Here is a 21,438-nt window from a genome sequence, read left to right as displayed (position 1 = left end):
CCCAATTAACTTATCCACGTGACACATACGATTCATTGAACTAGGTTAAAGTTCAAATATTCTGATGAATTTTTCATCTTATCTTTGAATCCAGAGCATGAAATGAAGTGGTCAACCTAATATGGTTTTCTTCTTTAGAAACTTCAAAGCTAAGTCAGGCCTCAGGTCAAAACTTTTTTCAAGTTTTAATTAATTTATTTATTTTGAATTTTTATAAGATTCCATTTGAGACAAACTGATTACAATTGCCGAGTTGCAAGATTGCAAATGCTCCATGAGTTTCAATTTCAATACTTCAAAAGATCAGGTGCCAGTCAAGGATACTCTTGCCCTTTTCTATCACTTTTTACTTATTGCAAAAATGATGTAACATTAAACGGAATGTAAAAATTCGCCCCAAATCTCACTGGCTTAACACATTGCAATAGCGCCATTTTCTTCCCAGCCCTATTCCTATGCATCCTTATTTTGTTGTCTGCATATGGTTTTGTATTCTGCTTTTTCACATAATGTTGTGGCATGAGCATTTTCCATGTTACCTAGTCTTCATTTTGAAAAAACATCTTATGTATTTATTTTTAGAGAAAGGGGAAGGGAGGGAGAAAGAGAGGGAGAGAAACATCGGTGTGAGAGAGAAGCCTCCATTGGTTGCGCTCACACTTGCCCAGACTGGGGAGGAACCCGTAACCCAGGCATGTGCTGGGACCAGGAATCCAACCAGCGACTCTCGCTTTGGGGGATGACATCCAACCAACCGGGCCGCTCAGGTCAGGGCAGCTAGTTTTCCTTTTATGATGGCATATTTCTTTCAGTAGCCATGTTACAATTTCTTGAACAATTCCCGTCCTTGAGCGTTTGCTTTTCTTCCAACTTGCGTTGGCATTGTAGCTTACGCTGCAGCCATCGGGTCAGCCCAGGGATGCATTTCCTCTGCATCACTTCCCAAGTGCGTGATGGTGCAGTCCACGGTCCCTTGCTTTCAGGGCTGTCGCTCCCCGGCCAAGGAGAACACCACAGGAGCACTGGTATTGCCTGTTCTCCTCAATTTTTGCTACTTCCACAGGTGTCTCCTTGCTTCAATTTGTTATGATTTTTGTCCCCTGAGCTGCGGAGAGGACAGCCCTCGGGGGCACGTGACTCCGAAGCCTGACCACAGCGCCCGCCCCTTGCCCGACGGCCCCACCCCGCTCCACTACACTTCCCAGGCGTCCCTGCGCTGCGAGCGCAGCCGCAGTTTCCAGCCTCGGGTTGGGACTCTGAACCCGAGGTGCACAGCGGGGCGCGATGGCCGCGTGGGGCGAGCGACTGGCTGGTGTGCGCGGGGTGCTGCTCGACATCTCGGGCGTTCTGTACGACAACGGCGAGGGTGGCGGCAAGGTGATCGCTGGCTCCCTGGAGGCGGTGGCGAGGTGAGTGGGCCGCGCTGGCCGCCGTGGGCGCGGGGCCGCACACTCAGCCAGGTCCCCGCCGCCTCTTCTGACCACTGCTGGGGGCGGGGCCTGGGCGGGGCTGCTGCTTTGGCCCCGCCCCCATCCTGGAGACCCGAGAACCCGCCAGGGCAGGACCCCGCGGCAGCCCCTGCCAGCGCCCAGGAACCCTGGCAGTTAGAGCTACGGTCCGACAGGGTAGCCGCTCGCTACTGGTGGCCGCTGAGCGCCCGGAGTGTGGCTAGTCTGAATTGAGATGTGATGTCAGCGTAAAATCACCCTGGATTTCTATTTGATACTGATTACATGTTGATAGATAATAACTTGAACATATTAGGTTAAATAAAATAAATTCATTGTTTCTTTTGACTTTTGTTAATGTGGCTACCAGAAAACTTGAAATTACATGTGACTGGCATCGTAATTCAGTTGGACTGTATTTGACTGTTTGTTTAGACGGTAGGAGCGGGACAGTGTCTTGCCCACCAACTCTTGTTCATGAAGGATATCCCAGGACCACGGCTGGCACCTTTGTCATCCCCTGCGGCATCGCAGGCCAGTGCTGCCGTGATGCTGATGGGCAGACGGGAAGGGCCAGTTGCACAGGACTTGACCTCCCACAGTCACTAGCTGGGAGACCTTTGCTGGGTGGCCTGACTGTGTTGGGACTCAGTTTACCTACTCGTAGATGGCAGTTCAGTTAGCCTCTTGTTCCTCAGAGAGCCCACCTCACTTTCTGTACAGTAGCCAGGCTGTCCTGCACTGCAAAGCAGGTGTCTGAGAGTACAGGAACTCAAAAAAGGGAGATGTGGCCCCAGACCTGGGAACCTCCCTGCAGCCCTGGGGGCACCAGTCCTGAAGGCCAGGTTTAAGTGCCTTCCTGGCCCCCACCTTAGCCTCCGTTTACCCCAAGGCTTCAGACCAGCTGTGTCACAGATGAGAACATGGGTGGCGGCGCCCGTGGGAATGGAGCAGGGACCCTGAGCTGTGCTTTGGGGCGGCCGGGCCTCGGATGGAAGAACAGGCCAGAGCTGCAGGGCTGTGACTGAGGCAGACAAGGCCCCGTGGGGCTCGTGTCTGGACACAAAGGAGCAACCGAGTCACCAGGTTGGCATAAGTGACGTGAAGAAAACGGGTGCTGTGACAAGAGAGTGTGACAGAGTGGGGCCGGCCTGTGCTAGGGAGGGGTCCGGGGAGAGCTCTGAGGAGGAGGCACTGGGCTGACCCACGGGTGAGAAGGGCATTCTGGGTCATCGGGCAGAGGTTGTGCATTCCCAGTAGGAGGAATGGTGGACCGGCACTGCAGATGAAGATTTTAGGCGGGAGTGTCATGTGATTTGATTTAAGGTTTAAAGACATGTAAATGTAAAAGTGAAACCTAAGTATCAAATGAAAATGGGAGATTGCCTTGGAAATCTTGAAGACCATTTCAGCCAGCAATACGCGCAAGTCCCATTTGTCCAAGTCCTCGCTGACACTTGGGTTTGTTAGTCCTTTTCACTGTAGCAGGGTCACTGTGGCCTCTAAAAACCCGGTAAAGTGGGTCAAGGATGTGGACAGAGCCGTGGTCCCTCCATCCCCCTTCTCCGAGTAGCAAGTGCAGAATGGATTCAGCGATGGCCTTGGAAAAGGTAGGGCTGCCTGCTGAGCTGTTTTCTAGTGAGTAAGAGGGCCCCGTGTACCCCCACGCCCAGGCAGGTGAGCCTCCAGGGGTCTACCAGCAACAGCAAATATGGCTGCTCTCCAGAGAGCACCTACTATGTGCTAGGCATTCCTGCCTTCCTCTCGCTCTCTCATTTAGTCCCCTAACAGCCCAGGGTTTGGGTGGGAATGGGGGGGGCTGCGGTTATCTCCCTTTATCAGCTAAAGCGACCAAGGCCCAGAGCCTGCCAGGTCTCCGTTGGAATAGCCCAGGGACTGTGGGAACCCAGGTCTGCCTGACCCCTCAGAGCCGTGCCAGACCTGTACGCAGAATCCTTTCCGGAAGAACCGAGAAGGGCACAGACTGCAGGGTGTGGCATTAAGGAGGGCGTTCCCAGTGTGTGGGTCCTGCACAGATCCGAGGGAGGGTTTGTTTAGATTTGCTCCATCTCGGGCAGATTTATCCAGCTGGGTGCAGACATCTAACAGCGATGTAACATGAGTCCTGAAACGCATCCCAGCCAGTTACGGAGCTGAGAGCATGGAGGCGCCTTCCCCAGAGCCCATGCAATTGGTTCTTTCCAGTGAGGGGACACAGTACTTGTTATCCCGGCGGACTTTATCACTGTGCTGCACAGGGGCCTGGGGAACTGATGGCTCGGTCCCTCTGGAACCCCCTGAGGTTCCATGACACGGGACCAAGACCCCACACCTGTCCCCTGCCCACCAGGGTCTTGAGAGTGACCTTTATGACTCCTTCCTCCCTCTACCCCCTTCACCCACTTGCTCCCAGACTTTCGGTGGGGGATGGGGATGGTTCCCTTACAGAGTCCCTGAGCCCCCCCAGTACCCACAGAACCTGGGCCGCTCTGCACTGCAGGGCCCCTAAGTCCCCCTGCATTCCTTTTCTCTCTGCAGCTCTTCTGCGGGCTCTTTAGAGACGGGGCATTCCACACAGGCCCAGCCGGGCTGATCACGCTCCGGCCAAGGAGGCCCTCCACACCCTCCGTGTGGGTCGCCCTGGGCCTGGGTGAAGCCCAGCCTGGGTGGCAGCTAGTGTAGTTCAGGACACTCCCCCCCCAGTAAAATATGCCTGCTTTGGGGGCTTTCCATGGGGATGTTTCAGACATGCTGGTGGTGGGCACACTTCCCCTCTCATAGCGGCAGAGCCCAGAAAGGACTCTACCAGGAATCTACGGAACAGGCCTGTTCGCCGAAGCAAACCGTGCCAGGCAGGGCCAGGCAGGGCATTCGTCTGCTTCTTGTAAGTTTTGGCAGAAGTGAGGTTTCTTTGTACCTCACACTCTGTGGCCTCCTTGATATGCACAGCTGCTTTGAGTTCACCAGGAGCTCAGAGGAAGTCCCTGGGGTGAGAATGGCTGCTGCTGACTGGGGGGCAGACGACCCAGGGTCCTGGGGGAGAGTTCACCTCCATGGCAGCTCCCCCGCACCATGGATTCCTAAGTAGCACCTTCTGTTCTGGGAACCCCGGGGCCGGGGCAATTTACCACTCTTCCTCCTAAATTTTTTGTGGTGACAGCCGACCTCAGATTTTTGGAAAGGTTTCCACCTTTTGGGAACAGAGCACAAGGGGAGTATAGACTCTGCTTTTTAAAACAATGTCGACCACAATAACAGCAGTTGCCACCGGCTGAGGGAGGCCTGTCACGTCCCAGGCAGGTGTGTGACCCACATACTGCCTTCAGAGCCAGCCCTGAGTTGGGTGTGCACCCCTTTTCACAATGGGGCTGAGGCTCAGAGATTCAGGAACTGCCAGGATTCACCCCGGATCTGCCTGACTCCAGAGCCCGGTTTTCCCCACAACACCACGTGGCCTCTCCTCCGTTCACTCACACACCCAGCAAGTATTTATTGAGCGCTTCTGCCGTCCTAAGAACACTGCTCCAGGCACCGGCAGTGACCTGGGCAGATGATTGTCCCAGCCCCTCGAAGCTGTGCTCCAATGTGGGGAGACCAGGGTAAAAAGCACCCAAAAAGGCTGGTGTCAGATGGAGAGCTTGGGAGATGGGAACCCAGGGAAGGGGGGAGGGGCATGGCCTCAAAGAGGACTAGAGTCTGAGGGTGTCATCTGGGCCCGCAGTGCCCCAGATGGGCGAACAGGAGGCCCCAGATTCTGAGACTGTGATGATTCTGCCCCCTTGTTGTTCCCTGGTGGTGTGGTTCCTTCTCAGAGCTCCTGGGGCCGGTGCTGGCTGGGCGGGCCCCTTTCACTCCCCTAGGACTTGTGGGCGGGCGTGGTCACGGGACATCTGTAACTAGCCTGGGTTCCCCATCAGGGCCTTTATTGGAGAGCCGTTCGGAGGCAGGGCCGGCCCAGCAGGGCTCCGCACAAAGGCCAGCCGGGAGGCATCTGCATGTGAAAGGCTGGTGGGCATTTACTGCCTCCTGTCCTGGCCACTAAAGCACATCTGCTGGGCCCACCGACCAGGCCTTTTTGGGGCCGGAAGGAAGCAGGCTCTGCCTCAGCCTGGGGCAGACTCATAAAGCAATTCCCTCCCACCCAGCACCCCCACAGCTGCATCCCATCCTTCCAAGTGGGGCCTCTCAAAGCCTGGGGTACACTGGGAGCCCCAGGACCCTGTTAAAATTCAAGCCCCTCCCAGCAGGCCTTGGAGCCGAGAGGAGCAGGGCCCGGGCAGCCTGTCTGAAGGAGACTGTCCAGCCCAGAGACTTGGACCGACCCCTCCTCAATGCTGGGCCACCCTGGCACCATCTAGCCCTAGGAACACAGGTCCCCAGGAGGGGCAACTAGGGAACTGGCGGCTACTAGGGACCGGGGGTGGCCAGGAGCCTCTCCGTCTTTGGTGTTGCTTCGTCCCATCCCCCCACACATGGCCCAGCCCCTGCCAGAGGGGGCCCTTAAGGATATCGCAGGGGGGCACTTGTTTGAGTTTGTTTAGGCCAACGGGAGCCTTCCTGACTGAGCCTGGACCTTGGACAGAGGATGTTTGTTGAGAATGTCCTGTCCTATCACCGGTGCTGTCATTTAATTGGGGGTGGGGTGGGGTGAACGGCTGTCTTCAGAGGCAGGAGGGGTGGGGAGAGCAGGCTACTCGCCTGCGGGCGGTGTGTTCTCGTTTCATTACTGTTTAAGCTTCAGAAGCCGTAGGTGGCCTCCTTCTGGCACATTCCCACCGGTGCATGAACACGGAGTCCGGGGTCCAAGTCCTCATCACCAGCCCCGTCTCAGTCATTTCCTCAGGGTGACCTGGTGGGTCCCCCAGACCTTCCTTCCCCTCTGTTCCCCGCAAAGCACAGAGGATTTTTGTGACACGCCCCCCTGCTCCCCTGATTCTGGTCCAGGCCTATGGGCTCCCCCTCACGCCCTCCACCACTCTGCCCTGCACTTCTCAGGCAGCCCCGATGCTCGGTGAGTGTGTTCTCCTAGGTCACAGGTCACAGGAGCCTGGAGCCCCACAAACCCCACCCAGGGGGTTCAGACTCTTCTGTGGCCTCGGAGCGTCTCCCCCCGAATGCGTGTGGCGGGCAGCAAGCAGCGTGTCCGTCGGGAGGGGAGGAGGGGCTGGATCGTGGCCTGTCCAGACTGCAGGGTGTCGTGCAGCTGTTCAGCAGAATGAGGTGGCGCTGTTTGCTATCGGCTCCAGTTTCTGTGACATGAATGTTGGGTCTAGTAAGTGAAAAAGTCATGGAGTAATGTGTGCGGAATACCGTTTTTGATCAAAACGATGAAGAAAGGAGACTCGACCACCGCCTGCACCTGGGGTGGGCTAATAACAGAACCACGCACCCGCCTGTGGAGGGAGACCCAGGGACATCTTTGGGCATGTGAGGCTGCACCCGGCTTCCGTGTTGCTGGGTTCCTGACCTCGGCCTCGGTGGGCCGGGAGGGGCCACCCCGTGGAGGTCGAGGGCAGCCGGGGTGGGGGATCTTGGGCAGAAGGGCGGTTCACCCTGACGGTGCTACCCCTGGTGGAAGCCCAGCCCTGCCCTGTGCTTGTGGTCTTGGGCAGGTCCCTCAGCCTTTGTGCCTCCGTCCCCACCTGTAAGAGTTCAGGGAGACAGTTTTTCTCACGCCCGCATTTTGCTTGTTCCACGTCCAGGGGCTGAAGAGCGTTTTGCTGCCTCAGTGTCAGATAATGGGAAGAGGTGGCTCTTCAGCGAGTGACCGTCTCTTCGTTGTTGAACTTGATACACATTCTAAACAAACTCACTCAGCTCTGCCAGGGGCTGGTTTTTTGTTGTTTTTTTTTTTCTTTAATCCTCACCGGAGGATATGTTTCTTGATTTTGAAGGGAGAGAGAGAGAGAGAGACAGAGTATTTCACTGAATATGTGCCGTGTGCCAGGTGCTTCTCCTTTGCTTTTTAAAGTCTTCACGGCAGCCCTATCAGGAGCTACTTCCACTGCCCCATTTCACAGATGTGGAAACTGAGGTTGGAGAGGGCTAGGTGACAGGCCTCGGTTACTCGGTGAGAGGTGGTAGGGGTGCCACGGGTGTGTCTGCCGCCCCAGCCAGGCTCCCACCTTACTCTGGGAGTCCCTGGCCTCCGTCCCTGGCGGCACCCCGTCCTGGACCAACCTGTGCCGCCTCTCAGCGAGGGCGGGCTGCCTGGCAGCTGCTTTTCCAAGGCTGAGGAGTGGTCTAAAGAACCCATGACTCCCGAGATGTGCCCGTGGGCACCTCATGTCTCCTCCTCTGTGAAATGGGCCTCCAGGTTGCAGGACCTCCAAGGTCTCCGCTGGCTTCTAGTTTCCCTGCTCCTGATCCTAAGTCGTGTTTATAAATAAATAGTAAATGGCTGTTTGTGGGCTCAGCATGTCTCTGTGACCTGAGCTCAGAAGCTCAGGCAGGCCAGAGAGAGAACACTGCCACCAGGTGGGGCGGTCACGGGCATGGGGGAGGTGTGCTGTGTGTTTCCTGAGGGCCCTGGCTCTGGCTGGCGCTGCCCCACGTCTGTTTGACCTCATTGCTGTCCCCTTTCGGTCACTGGCTGGCTGGCCAGGGCTGAGGACCATCCAAGGTCTGGCCGTGCGCAACACCGCCTCCCGTGTTCCCTCTCTCTCCAGACTTTGGACCCTGTTTCTGACGACAGTGTCCGGCAGTGTCAGCCAGAGAGTTGGGGGGGGGCCCTCCTGGGTGGGTGGAGCAGCGGCCATCAGACCTGTAGGGAGGCCTGCCCATGGGTCAGTGGGGGGAGGGGGAGGTGCAGCTGGAGCCCCGGGCAGAGGCTGTCACAGTTGCTCATCAGCGTTCTCGGTCCCATGGTGATGCCAGCACCAGGGAGGGCTCACGGTGTGTCTTCAGCATCCACCCTGGAGAGCCAGCCGGGAGGCCAGGTGCCACCGTTAGCCCATTTCATGGCTGGGGCTCAAGGACCCCAAGAGTCTGGCCCATAGGTGCTCAGCCAAGGGCGCGTGCGCGATGCAGGTGCAGGCCCCGGCTGGGAAGCCAGGCCCCCTTCCTGGAGGGTGGGGGGGTGGGAAGCCTATGACTCTGAGCAGATGCCTCCTGGGGCACTCGGGGAGCTGGGCCGGGACCCTCCCAGAACCCCTTGGGGTGCACGGATGCCTGTACTTTTCTCCTGCAGAACCAGCGCTGCCCTGATCCTGGGCTTCGGTTCGACCTTCTGTTCTAAAAATGGGACTTCTTACAGAACAAAGACGCGCTTTGCAGGTTCTGTTTCTCCAAAAGTGTGTTTTCCGTTCCCGGGGCTTTCTGAAGGGAAGAGCCGAGGACTTCAGAATCCCAGAGGGCCCGCAGAGCCCTGCTACACAACAGGCCTCGATGCCGCCAGGTCACGGAGACGAGCCATCCCCAAGGGCCGGGGCCCGGCACTGTGGCCATTCAGAGCAGCCCCGGGAGGTGCTGTGCATGTCCCTTCCCTCACCGAGGAAACTGAGGCAGAGTTTTACTTACCGGCAGCGGTTCCCATAATGGTAGTAATAAGGACCTCTCACCCCGCCGAGTCAGGTCTTGAGTTGTGGCCCCAGGGGTTGAGCAGGCTGGTGGGTCAGGGAGGCAGGAATGAGGGGAAATGTGCCTCCCGTCCCCCCTGCATCCCCTTCCTTCCGGAGTGAGTTTCTCCTGCCTCACCGGGAGAGACTAGAGGTAGCCCTGGCCCCTGGAGAGAACAGAATTCCAGCCCAGGTGGGCCTGAGGGCCTCACGCAGCTCTTTGAAGACCAACCCAGGGATCAAAGAAGGCAAGTGGGCACTCATCTCATTTGTCACCTCAAGTTTGACCTGCAACTGTGGCCTCACCTCCCCACCACTGTCTGTGGGGGTCTCTGTTCTTGGGCGGGAGGTGGAGGGTTGGCGGTCATGCTTGGCCTGGTCTCCCAGACCCTCTTTGCAGCCCCCTGGGTAGCGGCGTGGCTGGGGTGAGGTGGGCGAGTGCTCCCGCCCGCTGTGAGAGGTTCAGTGGGAGACGTGGGCAGCAAGCAGGGTGGAGAAACAGGAGGGACGGCAAGGTGCCGATGTGGAGAGCAGCCTCCAGGGCTGTGAGAGCCATGCAGAGGGAGACGGGCTCTGCCTGGGCAGGGCGGGGGTCTGGGGCCTTCCTGGAGGAAGGGACATAGGAGCCAGGCCTTAAAGGATGGGGAGGACTGGGCACTGGGGGACGGTGCAGGCAGACTCGGGGTGATGAGAGGGGCCTGTATGTCAGCCGAAGGTGACGGGTTCCCGAGAGCCGGGGGTGGGGACTGAGCCTTGTTGGGCAGCCTCCTCGCCCCCGCCCGGCCTCCCCGGTGGGCCCCCCTGTGGCGAGGTGAACAGGCAGCAGGCTGTGGAGCCGTGCCAAGGTCAGTCCGGGTGTCCAGGAGTCGTCCCAGCGCTCCACCTGCTGCCTCGCGTAATGAGAGGGTTTCCATTATTTTCGGGTGAGTGCCCCTGGCAGATGCGACAGCCAGCAGATGTGTGAGGTCCGAGGTGATTTGCAAGGGACCAGTTCCTGTGATGCACAGTAATTGCCCCAGGCGACGGCGTTGTCACTCAGAGGTTGTCCTGGCCTGCCAGGGTGAGGTAGAGGTCAGTGCAAAGATCTGGTGTGGCCGCAGGAAGTCAGAGGACCCCTTCCTGGGGAGGGGGCAGCAGACTGAGGGCTGCCTGGCCAGAACCTCACCCTGGGCTGGGGGAGCCCTGCAGTAGGCCCCTGTCCCCAGGTTTTAGGTGTTGGGGGGATACTGTGGCCTGTCCTGGAGCTGGGCCTGTCCCTGGTGCTGAAATCCCCTGGATTCCCTCCCCTGGGGTCCTGCAGGCTGCGTGGCAGCCCTGAAGCCGAGCCTGGCCCAGGCTTTCCCGAACCTCTGAATGCTCATGGTCTGGGCCTCCCGAGGCCCCATCTGTGACGTCTGGCAGCGGACCTCACTGAGAGGTGCTGAGGGTGTGGCTCCTTGGTTGGCTGGTTTGGGCAGCCGTTACAACAGCACGCACTGAGAGCTTTAACCACAGTTTCATTTTCCCGGAGTTCTGAAGGCCGCACGTCCAAGACCAAGGTGCCAGCCGGGCCGGCTCTGGTGGGAGTTCCCTTCCTGCACGGCAGGCATCCACCTTCTCACCGTGGCCTCACCTGGCCGCCCCTTTGGGCAGCAGAGAGAGCGATCTCTGATGTCTTTTCTTCAAAGGACGCCAATCCTATCCTAGCACGTCCCCACCCTTGACCTCACTTGACACGGTTCAGGCCACAGCACTAGCCATTCAGGGGCTCACCTTCAGTGCTGACCCATCGCTTGGTGCACCTGAGACTCCCCAAGGTTCCACCTGAGCTTTGCCCACGCCTTCCCTTCCACCTGGGACACGTCCCTGGTGCACGTGCAGGTGTGCCCCATGCACGCCCCTGCTCACCAGGAGAGTGTCAGTTTCCTTTCCGGCAGGAAGAGCTGTTCCCAGGCTGCTGGGCCTTGCCAGGAATGCGCCGCCGCACAGCCGGCTGTCGGCTCTGCTGCCTGTAAGCCGTGTGATCTTGTGGGTGTCTGGAGCCTCTGTTTTCTCGTCTCCGGAATGCAGTTTCCTCCATCAGCACAGGCTCTCTGAGAGTTACTTGCCCACCAGGCACCTGGCCCACCAGGCACCTTGGCCCTGGGGATGGATGTGGGGACCACACACCGGTGGGCTCTGCCCTCAGGGAGGGGACGAAACCAAGACTCAGGGTAACATATTCACGTGTCACCATTTTAACAATAATAATGACCCCTTATATTATTTTCAGTGACTGAGAAAAACGAAGAGAAGACCTGGGGCTGGCCCCGAGTAGTGACGCCTCAAAAGGGGGTGGGTGGTTGCGGCACCAAGGGACAGACCCCCAGGGCAGGCACTTGCCCCAGCCTTTCCCCACGGGCTTTTCAGGAGCTGGTTAACCCTAACCTGCTCCTCAGACTTGAAAGCAGATGTCGTGGGGGGACCCAAAGCTCGGTTGGTTTTTCCAAGGGGACCCGAGGCCGAGGCGTCCCAAAGTGGGTTCTGTTGTTGACGCACCTTTTCACAGGCTCCCGAAGTCGTGTTTGGAGCAGCAGATGGGAGGCACTGTCCTCTCACTGTCACGAGCATTGTTCACTGTTCTGAGAAGGTCACATCGTAGCTCATTAGCATTCATTAGTCCCCCGGCACCCCCGCACCTCTTCGCTCAACAGCTCCATTACCTTGGGTGTGAATCACACGTTCCGGGCGCCAATCAATGAAGATTTGTCCATAACGTACAAGGTGATGCTATTAGTTACAATAATTAACTGCCTAATTAAAAATACAAAAGCTGTCTTTATGAAGGGCAATTAACCACTCAGCATAATTGATAATTCATAACCCTCTGATTAGGAAAGACAAATACTAAGAAAGGACCGCATGGCCTGGGCTATTGATTAAGACGCCAGCAGCCCCGCAGACTTCTTCCCGAACGCCCCTGTCGGCTCCGGTGCCCGGGGGGGCGGGAGGGCTGGGGGCCCGTGGGAACGTGGCAGTGTGAGTTTTCACACTGAGTGCTGTCTGCTCCCTCTAGGGCCTGTGGGGGGCTGCAGGCCCGAGACACCCTCAGGCAAGCAGTCGGCGTGGTCGGCGTGGTCCTGAGGACGGGTCCCCCTCACCGGCCGTCTTTTGGGCTTTACATCAGTCAGCCATTCAGCCAACACTTGCCAGGGGCCTGCTGCATGCCGAGCCCTGCATGACACGTGGGATGCTGAGGACAGCTGAGCAGACACCTTCCTGACCTCACAGAGCACATAGGTGACCACAATAAGACACACACCTCCGTGTGGTCCCTCAGCCTTTGCCCTTTTGGGAAAACACGCATCCAGTGTTAATTAGGTGTATGTAGTTCAGACGCAAACTGTGAGTTCTAGTTATTGCAGGAAGGTCCAGAGAGATTGCTAGAACGTTCAGAGGTTGACCTCCAGCCAGGCCAGGTGGGATGGTGTGTGCAGGGAGGTGTCCAGTGGGTCTCCGAAGTTGGGAGAAGGTGTGGAGAGGCGGAATGTGGAGAGGCAGAGGGAGTGGGGACATGTCCCAGGTGGAGGGAGCAAAGACGTGTCCCAGGTGGAAGGGAAGGCGTGGGCAAAGGTCAGGTGGAACCTTGGGGAGTCTCAGGTGCACCAAGCGTAGGGCAATGAGAAGGAGGGATGTGGGGGGAGTGGTCAGGTCCCCTGGAAAGGTCTGCTTCCACTCAGAAATACCAACCTGAACACTCCGGGCTCGGTCAAGGCCCACCTTAGGGACCTTGGTGACCTGGCCCGCTCTGGGATCGTACCAGGTGCCCATGGAGAAGCATTTGTGCAGCCCTCTCCCCTGGAGGCCACACGCTCTGCCTGATAACAGCACTCTCCACCTGTTTGCACCTGCAGACTGAAGCGGTCGGGGCTGAAGGTGAGGTTCTGCACCAACGAGTCTCAGAAGTCCCGCAAACACCTGGTGGGGGAGCTTCGCCACCTGGGCTTCGACATCTCCGAGAGCGAGGTGACCTCCCCACCCCCGGCTGCCTGTCGGATCCTGAAGGAGCGAGGCCTTCGGCCACACCTGCTTGTCCACGACGGTAGGCCTGCCTGGCCCCAGGACCTGGTGGGGGTGAAGGTGCCCCCTTTCAGGATGGGGGCTGGGGGACAGTATCCCTCTCACCTGAGCCAAACCACTGGGAAGGACACAGTGTAACCCCTGGCTCCTGCTGCCAGCACTCACGGCCCATGGGCTGGAAATCTCCTGGGCCGTGTCATCCCCACCTCACGCCAGAGGGGCCTCAGGTTCCAGATGGCTCCTTGGGGGAGAGCCTGCATTGTCTTTGTTTGATCTAGAATAGACCAAGGGGGCAGGGCACCGTCAGGGGTAAAATTCTAGCTCCGGGGGGACGTGTGTTCAGGGTGGGCAGTGTGCAGGGAGGGAGGGAGGCAGAGGACTGCAGGGTCCTGACGTCCAGCACCCGCAGCCTGAACCGTGTTTGCGATGCCAACCCGGCTCTGTGGCAGGCAGCATAGCGTTGGCATCCTGACTAGTCCGAGTGCGAGGGAGGAGCCACTCCGGCCCTCGGTGGGGAGTTCTCTGGGCCGGAGGGAAGGGGCAGCACTGCCCGCTGCCGTGGAATGTGTAAGAAGCGGAGCTGTCAGCAGTGCCTCAGAATCCAGGGCATTTCCCTGTCGTTGCGCCGAGCCCTGCCTCTCTCTCCTCCTTCCTCTGCTCTTGGGGTTCTTGTCTGCAGGCTGCTCGCCCAGGCCAGCATGCTCTTCTGCTCCCCCGCAGGAGTGGGGGTCCCCGACCGGCCGGTGCTCCCTGCAAGGCCCCAGCGTCCACACCGTAGCCGGGGTGCCCACTAAGGGTGGACATCCGGCCTTTAGAAACCAGGTTTCTCCGAGTCTCTCCTCTGTGATCCAGGACCCCTGCCAGCATCTTCCGAACAGAACAGTCCCCCGAGACTGAGAAAGACACCCTCCTCAGGGCAAAGGCAGGTGGGGACAGAGCAGGCAGAGAGCAGGGGAGAATTCAGCGCCTGCCTAGAGACGCCAATCCACGCATCAAACAAGCAGAGTTGGGGGGCTACGGGGGGCGCGAGGTGCCCCCGCAGCTGTCCTCCTGCGTCTGTGGTCTCCAGAAATGTACCTGAAGTGTTTTCAGACCTGAATTTTGTTTTCAGGTTTGATTGTTGATGGATTTCCTCCTCCTCGTCAGCATTTTACTATGAAACATTTTCAGTACATGGCAAAGCTGAAAGGACGTTACCGGCATGTTTGTGTGCCCCTCGCCTTGATTACACACCTGCCCGCCCCTCCGTCCGTCCGCCCAGCTCAGCCTTCGGTGCAGTGCCAAGTAAACCGCAGACGTCGGTCCCTTTCCCGAAATACTTCAGCACCTTGTCGACTGGACGTCTATATCTGTTTACAGTTTTTAAAAAAGATTTTACTTATTTATCTTTAGAGAGAGGGGAAAGGAGGAAGAGAGAGAGATTTTATTTATTTACTTTTAGAGAGAGGGAAAGGGGAGTGTGAGAGAGGAACATCGATTGGTTGCCTCTTGTACACGTCCCGACTGGGGTCGAACCCGCAACTCAGGCATGTGCCCTGACCAGGAACCAGATCGGCGACCTTTCGCTTTGCTGGACAGTGCCCAACCCACTGAGCCACACTGGCTAGGGCTGTTTATAGTTGGGTTTTTTTTTAAATCTAAAATCGATATACAATGCAATGCAAACATCGCCAGTGCACTTTTGCTGGGTTTGACACATCTGTGTAACCCAAACCCCCATCAAGACATAGAACTTCACCCTCACCCCAAAGCTTCCCTCTTGCCCCTCCCAGTCAGCCCGCCTCCCCTCAGAGGCGCCCACTGTGTGCACTTTTCCCATTATAAACAAGTTTGCCTGGGCGAGAGTTTCACGGTGATAGAATCACACAGCCTCTACTAGCGTCGGGGGTCCCCAGACCACCTGCAGGCTGACGACTTGGCAGAGGAGTCAGAGGCCTCTGACAAGCCGTCCCAGGGCTGCACGCTGTCGCCACAGGGGAAGAATGCAGATGGTCACACTCGGCTGCGGGAAGGGGCCTGGGACCTCCAGGAGAATCCGGGCGCGACCTTCCGGTGGAGCTGGCCCGGGCTTGCTTAACTCTCCCTGCAGCCATGCGTGAGCAGCCACACAGAGTGGCATCACCCCGGGGAGCTCCGGGGCCTCGTGTCCTGGGTTGTGATTAAAGGTCAGTCACTTAGGCATGCAGTGCCCCTGTGACTGACCTGGGCTGCTCAGTCTCAGCGTTCCCGGGTGTCACACTGACTGCGCTTGGCCCAGGACCCCAGGCCCACAACACCACCCTCTGCAGGCGGGATGTCCCAGGGGCTCAGCAGGTTCCCCGGAGCTGGTGGGAAGCCAGTCCTTCTGGGGCTGGGGGGGCTGCAGGTTTGAGCAGCCCAGCCTGCTGAGCTCCCCCTTCCTCCCACAGTGGTCGCATGCGGGAGCTCCTTTCACCCCACGGGCTGCACCAGTGGGGCCTTTCCTTCCTAGCAGGGCAGTTTCGTTGAGCAAACATCCGGCGCTGGTCCCAGGCCCCTTCCAGTGTGAGGCCAGTGGGAAGAACTCTGAGTGACGGAAATAACTGAACCATCCTGAACAGTTCTTCTGGGCGGATACCCGGGGATGGAATTGCGGGATGTAGGGCGGCGTGTGTTCTGTTTTGTAGACTGCCAGCCCTTTTCCGGGGGCCCTGTCATCTCACAGTCCTGCTGGTGGCAGCTGCTCTGTCCCCTCCAGCACTGGGTGGTGTCCGTCTTTTTAATTCTCTGGCTGGTGGGTGTGGTGTGGTGTGTCCTTGTGGTGAATTCTGTTTTTCTGACCCAGAAAGGCCAGCATCTGATACCAAGAGGGATGAGGGCCTGTTTCTTCCTAGCAGCTGAACACAGGGCCAGGGACCGGTTCGCCCTGCAGCTTTCCTGTTCGAATGTACAGTGGGGGAGGGGAGACTAGGAGGAGGAGGAGGAGGAAGAGGCTTTCCCAAGGGAAGGGAGTGGGTGTGACCCTGCTCCTCCTCCTCCTCAGGATGTCCCTGTGTCCCGGCTGTCCCTTCCCCAGTGGGGTCTGGCTGACATGCGCCCATGGCCTTACAGTTTGGGGCCAGCAGAGGCGACTCCGTGGAGGTTGCAAGCAGCCTCATTTCATCCTGCTTGTCCTCCAGGCAGATCTCCCTTCTTTGTGGCAACGTTACGGGTTTCCTGCCTGTGGTAGAGAACTAAGGGGGCTCCCTGGGTGGTGCCCGTGTCGGGGCGGGGGTCCCCTGAGCATGCCCATCTTTCTCCTGACAAACTCTGTAACCGTGGGCAGTTGGAATTCCCTCGCCTGTAAAATGAGAGTGACCCCCCTCCTTTCCGCCCCCCAGGGTGGGGATTGGAAAGAGAGAGTGCACCTGGGGAAGGAAGAGGTGGATGTGGCAGACAGGAGGCGTCCGGGTAGGAAAGGAAAGCAACCTCGTCACCCAGGGCTTTAGCCCTCTCTCTCTCTCTCTTTCCAGAAGTCCGCTCAGAATTTGATGAGATCGACACGTCCAACCCAAACTGTGTCGTAATTGCAGATGCAGGAGACAATTTTTCTTATCAAAACATGAATAAAGCTTTCCAGGTGCTCATGGAGCTGGAAAATCCCGTGCTCATGTCGCTGGGGATGGGGTGAGTCGGCCCGGGACCGGTGTTGGCGGGTCTCTGACTTACCGAAACACGGAGAGAAGGGTGCAGAAGCGTGGGCATGGGGTGGGCGCAGGGTGGGCACGGGACGACTTCCTGTTCCCTCCCTCCCTTACCTTGCTTTTTCTCTTCAATTCTTCCTTCCTTTCTTTCAAACATTTTGGAGGAAATCCGAATCCACAGGAGCTGGTTGGTCAAGCTTCCCTGTGGGCCCTGGGCTGGGAGAGGCGGGGCAGGGGCACGGGCAGGGGAGGGTCGCTGCAGATGGCCATCGCCCTTGGAGATCTCAGGGGGCAAGTGTGATCGCCCAGAGTTGAGAGCCCAGGACGGAAGGTGCACTTGCACGGGGCACAGAGGCGGGCATTGAGAGATTGTGCCAAGGGGGCGACGGAGCAGTGAAATGTGGGCTTGGGGCCTGTGGGTCGCTCTGGTCCAACCCCTGGGCTCTGGGTGCAGAGCGTGGTGTCTGTCATGTGGTGATTTTGTGACCACTGTTTTTGTCTGAGCCTTTAGCATTTCTTTCTTTGCAAAAGCATGTCGGGGTTTTTTGTTGTTGTTTTTTTTGACACCCTTCACCACCAAGACAGCACATGCGCAAAAAGAAGAAAATGCCCCGTCCCACCGCACAGGGAAAACAGCTGTCAACTCCTGGGCGCGTGTCCCTCCCAGGGGTTTGCCGGGCACAGAGCCATCCCCAAGGGATGTGTTCCCCTGGGCGTCAGACCTCACCGAGTTCGGCCCCCTGTTTTCTCTCGTGCACAAACGATGTTGTGAACAACTTTCCGTGCAATGACCAGACGGCCCTTGGCCTGGTTATCCCTCGTGGGGAAATCCTGTGGTGCTTTTAAGCCACGCCCGCCGAGGGACCTGTAGGTCGTTGCTGACTTCCTGCCAAAGTCAGGCTGTGATGAGCATCTTGGCATTTCGGACAAGGTGCGTTTTGGAGCTTCTTGGTGCCGGGCTGCTTTCCAGGAAACTGCGCAGGATCATTCTGCCATCCACAGAAGCAGCGCCAGGGACTTAGCATCCCAGGCTCTCCTAGTTGCAAGGACCCTGGACCTGCCCCAGCTTCTCATGCTGGACAGGACCTGGGCCCTCGGCGGGAAGCCCCACAGGGCCAGCTCTTCGAATAGACAAGGGAGGGACTCTTGACCTGGCCACCAGCCTTTGCGGAGCATTTTCTGTGTTCTGCGTAGTTTAATTCCAACCACACCCTGTGGCCTGCGGGTGGTTTCATTGACAGGTGGGCACATGGAGGTGTACAGAGGCGAAGGAAGTGCCAGCCGGGCCAGCAGGCCAGCCAGAGTCTGTGCTCATCACCTCTAGGCGACCCTGTAGAGCAGATGTGCGGCCCCACACAAGCTCTTAAAGTTTTTTGAGCCCAGGTTTACAAATTGGGAGATTTTACATGCAATATCTTGATTTCTGGATTCTTTTGAAAAATCAGATTGGCCAGCCCTGGGCTCCATGTTGGCGAGCACACAGCAGCTTCGCTGGAGCCCCTGCCGAGTCAGATCCCGCCCACCAGCCCCCAGCACTCCCCATCGCCCCTTCTCCAGGCTCCAGAGTCAGCGCTTTGTCTTACGCTGTTCGTACACATAGTAGAGAACTATTTCTTCGTGGCTATCAGAAGAGGCAAACAAAAGAAATTACAAGAAAGAACAGAGAGGATTGATTTGGAACTAAAATATTCTAGTGTGTTTATCGTACAAATAAACTGTGTCCTGTGTAGTGAGTTTTCTCCAGAAAAACGGAACCAACAGGATGTGTGGGGGGGCGGGGGGAGGGGAAGGGGGAGAGAGAGAGAGAGAGGGGGAGAAAGAGAGAGACTGATTGTGGAGGGCAGGCCCGCAGGGTGGAAACTCAGGGCCCAGTTGCATTTTGAGTCCAAAGGCAGATTCCTTCTTGCTCAGGGAGATCAGACTCTGTTCCCCTCAGATCCTCCTTCCACTGGCCGGAGGAGGCCACGAAGTGATGGAGAGCCACCTGCTTTACTCACAGTCCACGGATTTAAATGTTAATCTCACCCAAGAAACACCTCAGAAACGTCCAGGCTAATGTTTGACCAAATACCTGGGCAGCTTGGCCCAGGCAAGTTGACACGCACAACGAACTGTCACTGTCCTTTGGTGACCTTACAGCCTCTTGCAGTGGAGGTCACCGCAGACCACAGAACCCATCTTGCTTCATCATTGACGCTCTGGGCTTTGTCCTTTGGGAATCCCTAAGTGACTGACCCACCACTGGAAAACAGCATAATTAAGAAGCTCTGTTATAACTCGTTTATGTGAATACCTTGTTCTTTAAAATTGTCTCTAACTATGAAAAGTTATTCCAGATTATGGGTAGTAGTCAAAATAGATAGGTTGTTGAAAAAAATACATATGGAGTCTGTTGCTTTTGCTTTGTAACTCTTCTGTAACCGATTCAGTAGCAGGCTTACTTGTTTTGCAAATCAGTAATGAGTGGGGTCTCTAGCTTGATGGGGTTCTGACTTGACTTAGGGTTGGTTGGATGCTCAGAAGCAAGAAAGAAAGGACGGCTTTTGGGCCTAGGTCCCAGCATCTCAGGACAGCCTGAGGACCCGTGAAGGCTGCTGCCACACCCACCCGGGTGGGGGTCACTGATGGTGAGGGGCTGGTCTCCACGGGCACAGGGCCGAGCAGCACCCCGAAGGAGGCGGGACGGTGGGCGCTCTGGGGCAGAATGCCCTGCTCTGGAAACGGAGTGATTTACATTGGGCATCTGTTTGGACGGAGAGTGGGAATTGCCTTTGTAATTTCGTCTGTCATGCCGCCATCAGAAAATTAAGCTGTTTACGCGACAGACTATGGAAGGTTAATGGCTCTTGTAGGAAAGGTCAAGTGATCATTTTGAAGGGAGGCTGTGCTGAATAATCGGAAGAGCAGAAGAATAAAGCATAAAATCTGCCTGACTGCTGCTCCAGGCTTCCTCCTGTCTTCCCGGCACCCACGGTGCCTTCTCTGCGGCTGGTCGCTGGGACCCAGCCAGGCCCGCCATGCTTTTCTCATGCCAGCAACAGAAGATAAATGTATTGAGTATCTTGTGTTTAGGGGATGACCTGGGCTTTTATGTTTAAAAAAAAGTAGCTTAGGTACTTGTATTTACTGTATCTCTAAAAATGTTTCAGCTCTCAGATGGCCTACAAGGTGCCTTCTTGTCTTCCTGAATGAATAAGAAATTTAAAATAAACATTTTGGGCACTGTAACAATAAGCCCAGATTCAGTTAGAAAAGAAATATTAAGGTTTCTACTTTTGATTTTGGAAGTCGGTTTTTTCTTTAGACTCTAAAAATCCATGTAACAAAGACAAGGGGTTTTTTTTATTTTATTTTTTCATTACAGTTTACATTCAATATTATTTTATATTAGTTTCCAGTGTAAAAGACAAGGTTTTAATTGAATATTTTAAGCTGCATTTTCAGTTTTTTCCTTCCGTTAGGACTCAGTTTGAACGTAGGAAAGTCCAGATCTTTGTCCCTTTGGAAGAGACACTTGCGGGCACATGAGAGAGGCAGAAGTTGTGCTGTGAGGCTGTCCCGGGCAGGCTTCTCTGAAGGGGAGGTGCCCCCAGCTCCTGCCTCCTCCAGCCAGGCCCGGGCACTGGGCCAGAGGCCCCCAGAATCCTCAGCTCCAGACAGAGCTGCGCCTGTTGCAGCAGGGTGGTGTGGTTTGGTAACTTTTTCTTTGGCTTCTGGGTTAGCCACTGCCCCCTCTTCCCTTCCCGCAGCCATCACCAGGCAGAGGGTGAGGGGCCCAGGCAATGGCTCATAGGACATGTGCCTAGAGCAATGTCTCTCCCCACCCCCCCCATGCCCCCACCCCGTAGTTTCAGGTCTCCGCTGTGATATGTCCTTCTCGGGGACACCCTCCTGTCTCCTTGTCCTCAGGCTGCCCCGCCAGTCAGGCAGAGAGCGCAGAGCACACGGTTCCCCTGCCGTCGCCCTTGCCCTTCCGTGTCTGCATCTTGTCTGCAGACTTGCCTGCTTCCCCGCCAGACCAGGCGTCCCGGGGAGGGGGGCCTGGGTCTGGGCAGGCCCCTGAGTCCCTCAAAAGGCTGTGGGGGGCCATGTCCTCCATGTCTGGGGGAGCTGATGGACGGAGCCAGCCAGCCACAGCGCCTGTGATCACAGGCCCCAGCAAACCAGCACCTCTCCCTTCCCCTCAGCCACGCTTTGCCTTACTCTGCCTGCCTTACAGCTCTGGACCGAGCTAAGGAAACTGTCCTACCGAAGTATTTACTGTAGAAATGGGAAAAATGGAAGAAACTTGTAAAAGGCTGTGTGAATGCAGAATGCTTGTCTACATCCCGGGTGTGAGGCAGTTACGAACCTCATAGCCTGTGCTTTGGGGTCACCCTTTAAAAGGGGGAGCATCTGCAAGTCCCGGCTCTAAGCAGGTGGCAGTTCTCTCTGGATAGCAGGCACCCTCCTCAACACGTGTAGTGTCCCCGTGGGGCGCCCCGCAGGGCACAGAGCCTCAGACCCTGATGAGGAGGCCTGGGGTTGAGGCCAGGAGATGCCCCCACAGCATCCACCCGTGGGCTCCAGGCTCCGAGTCCACCTGGTGGGGGTGAGTGGCAGGGATCCAGCCCCTGTCGAGGCCAAGGGTTTGGCTGAAGCCCTGCAGCCCTGCCTGCCGCCGGCCCACAAGCTACTGAGGCAGGTGATACGGACCCAGCGCGGAGAGTGCCTGCCCCTCCTGAGTGCAGGGCCGGGTGCATGTGTGCTGGCCAG

The 21,438-nt window shown here is 57.1% G+C and overlaps 1 protein-coding gene across 2 annotated transcripts in view; it reads left to right on the top strand.

Moving 5' to 3' along the window:
* The first annotated feature begins 938 nt into the window (after nt 1-938).
* Nucleotides 939-21,438, top strand: part of LHPP (phospholysine phosphohistidine inorganic pyrophosphate phosphatase) — a 72,619-nt gene continuing 52,119 nt past the window's right edge. The window contains exons 1-3 of one of the 2 annotated variants that reach the window (XM_024555489.4): nt 1,226-1,409; nt 12,877-13,064; nt 16,513-16,666. In XM_024555489.4, the coding sequence (XP_024411257.2) occupies nt 1,285-1,409; nt 12,877-13,064; nt 16,513-16,666 (467 nt within the window). In that variant the 5' untranslated portion in view covers nt 1,226-1,284. Of the gene's footprint in view, nt 1,410-12,876; nt 13,065-16,512; nt 16,667-21,438 lie in introns of both variants that reach the window. The other variant, XM_053923173.1, reaches the window with a different exon arrangement.

Source organism: Desmodus rotundus, chromosome 4 (genome assembly GCF_022682495.2).
Source record: "Desmodus rotundus isolate HL8 chromosome 4, HLdesRot8A.1, whole genome shotgun sequence".
Classification (NCBI taxonomy): domain Eukaryota; kingdom Metazoa; phylum Chordata; class Mammalia; order Chiroptera; family Phyllostomidae; genus Desmodus; species Desmodus rotundus.
Note: the sequence above shows the minus strand (reverse complement) of the source record. Positions and strands in the feature narration are given on the sequence as shown.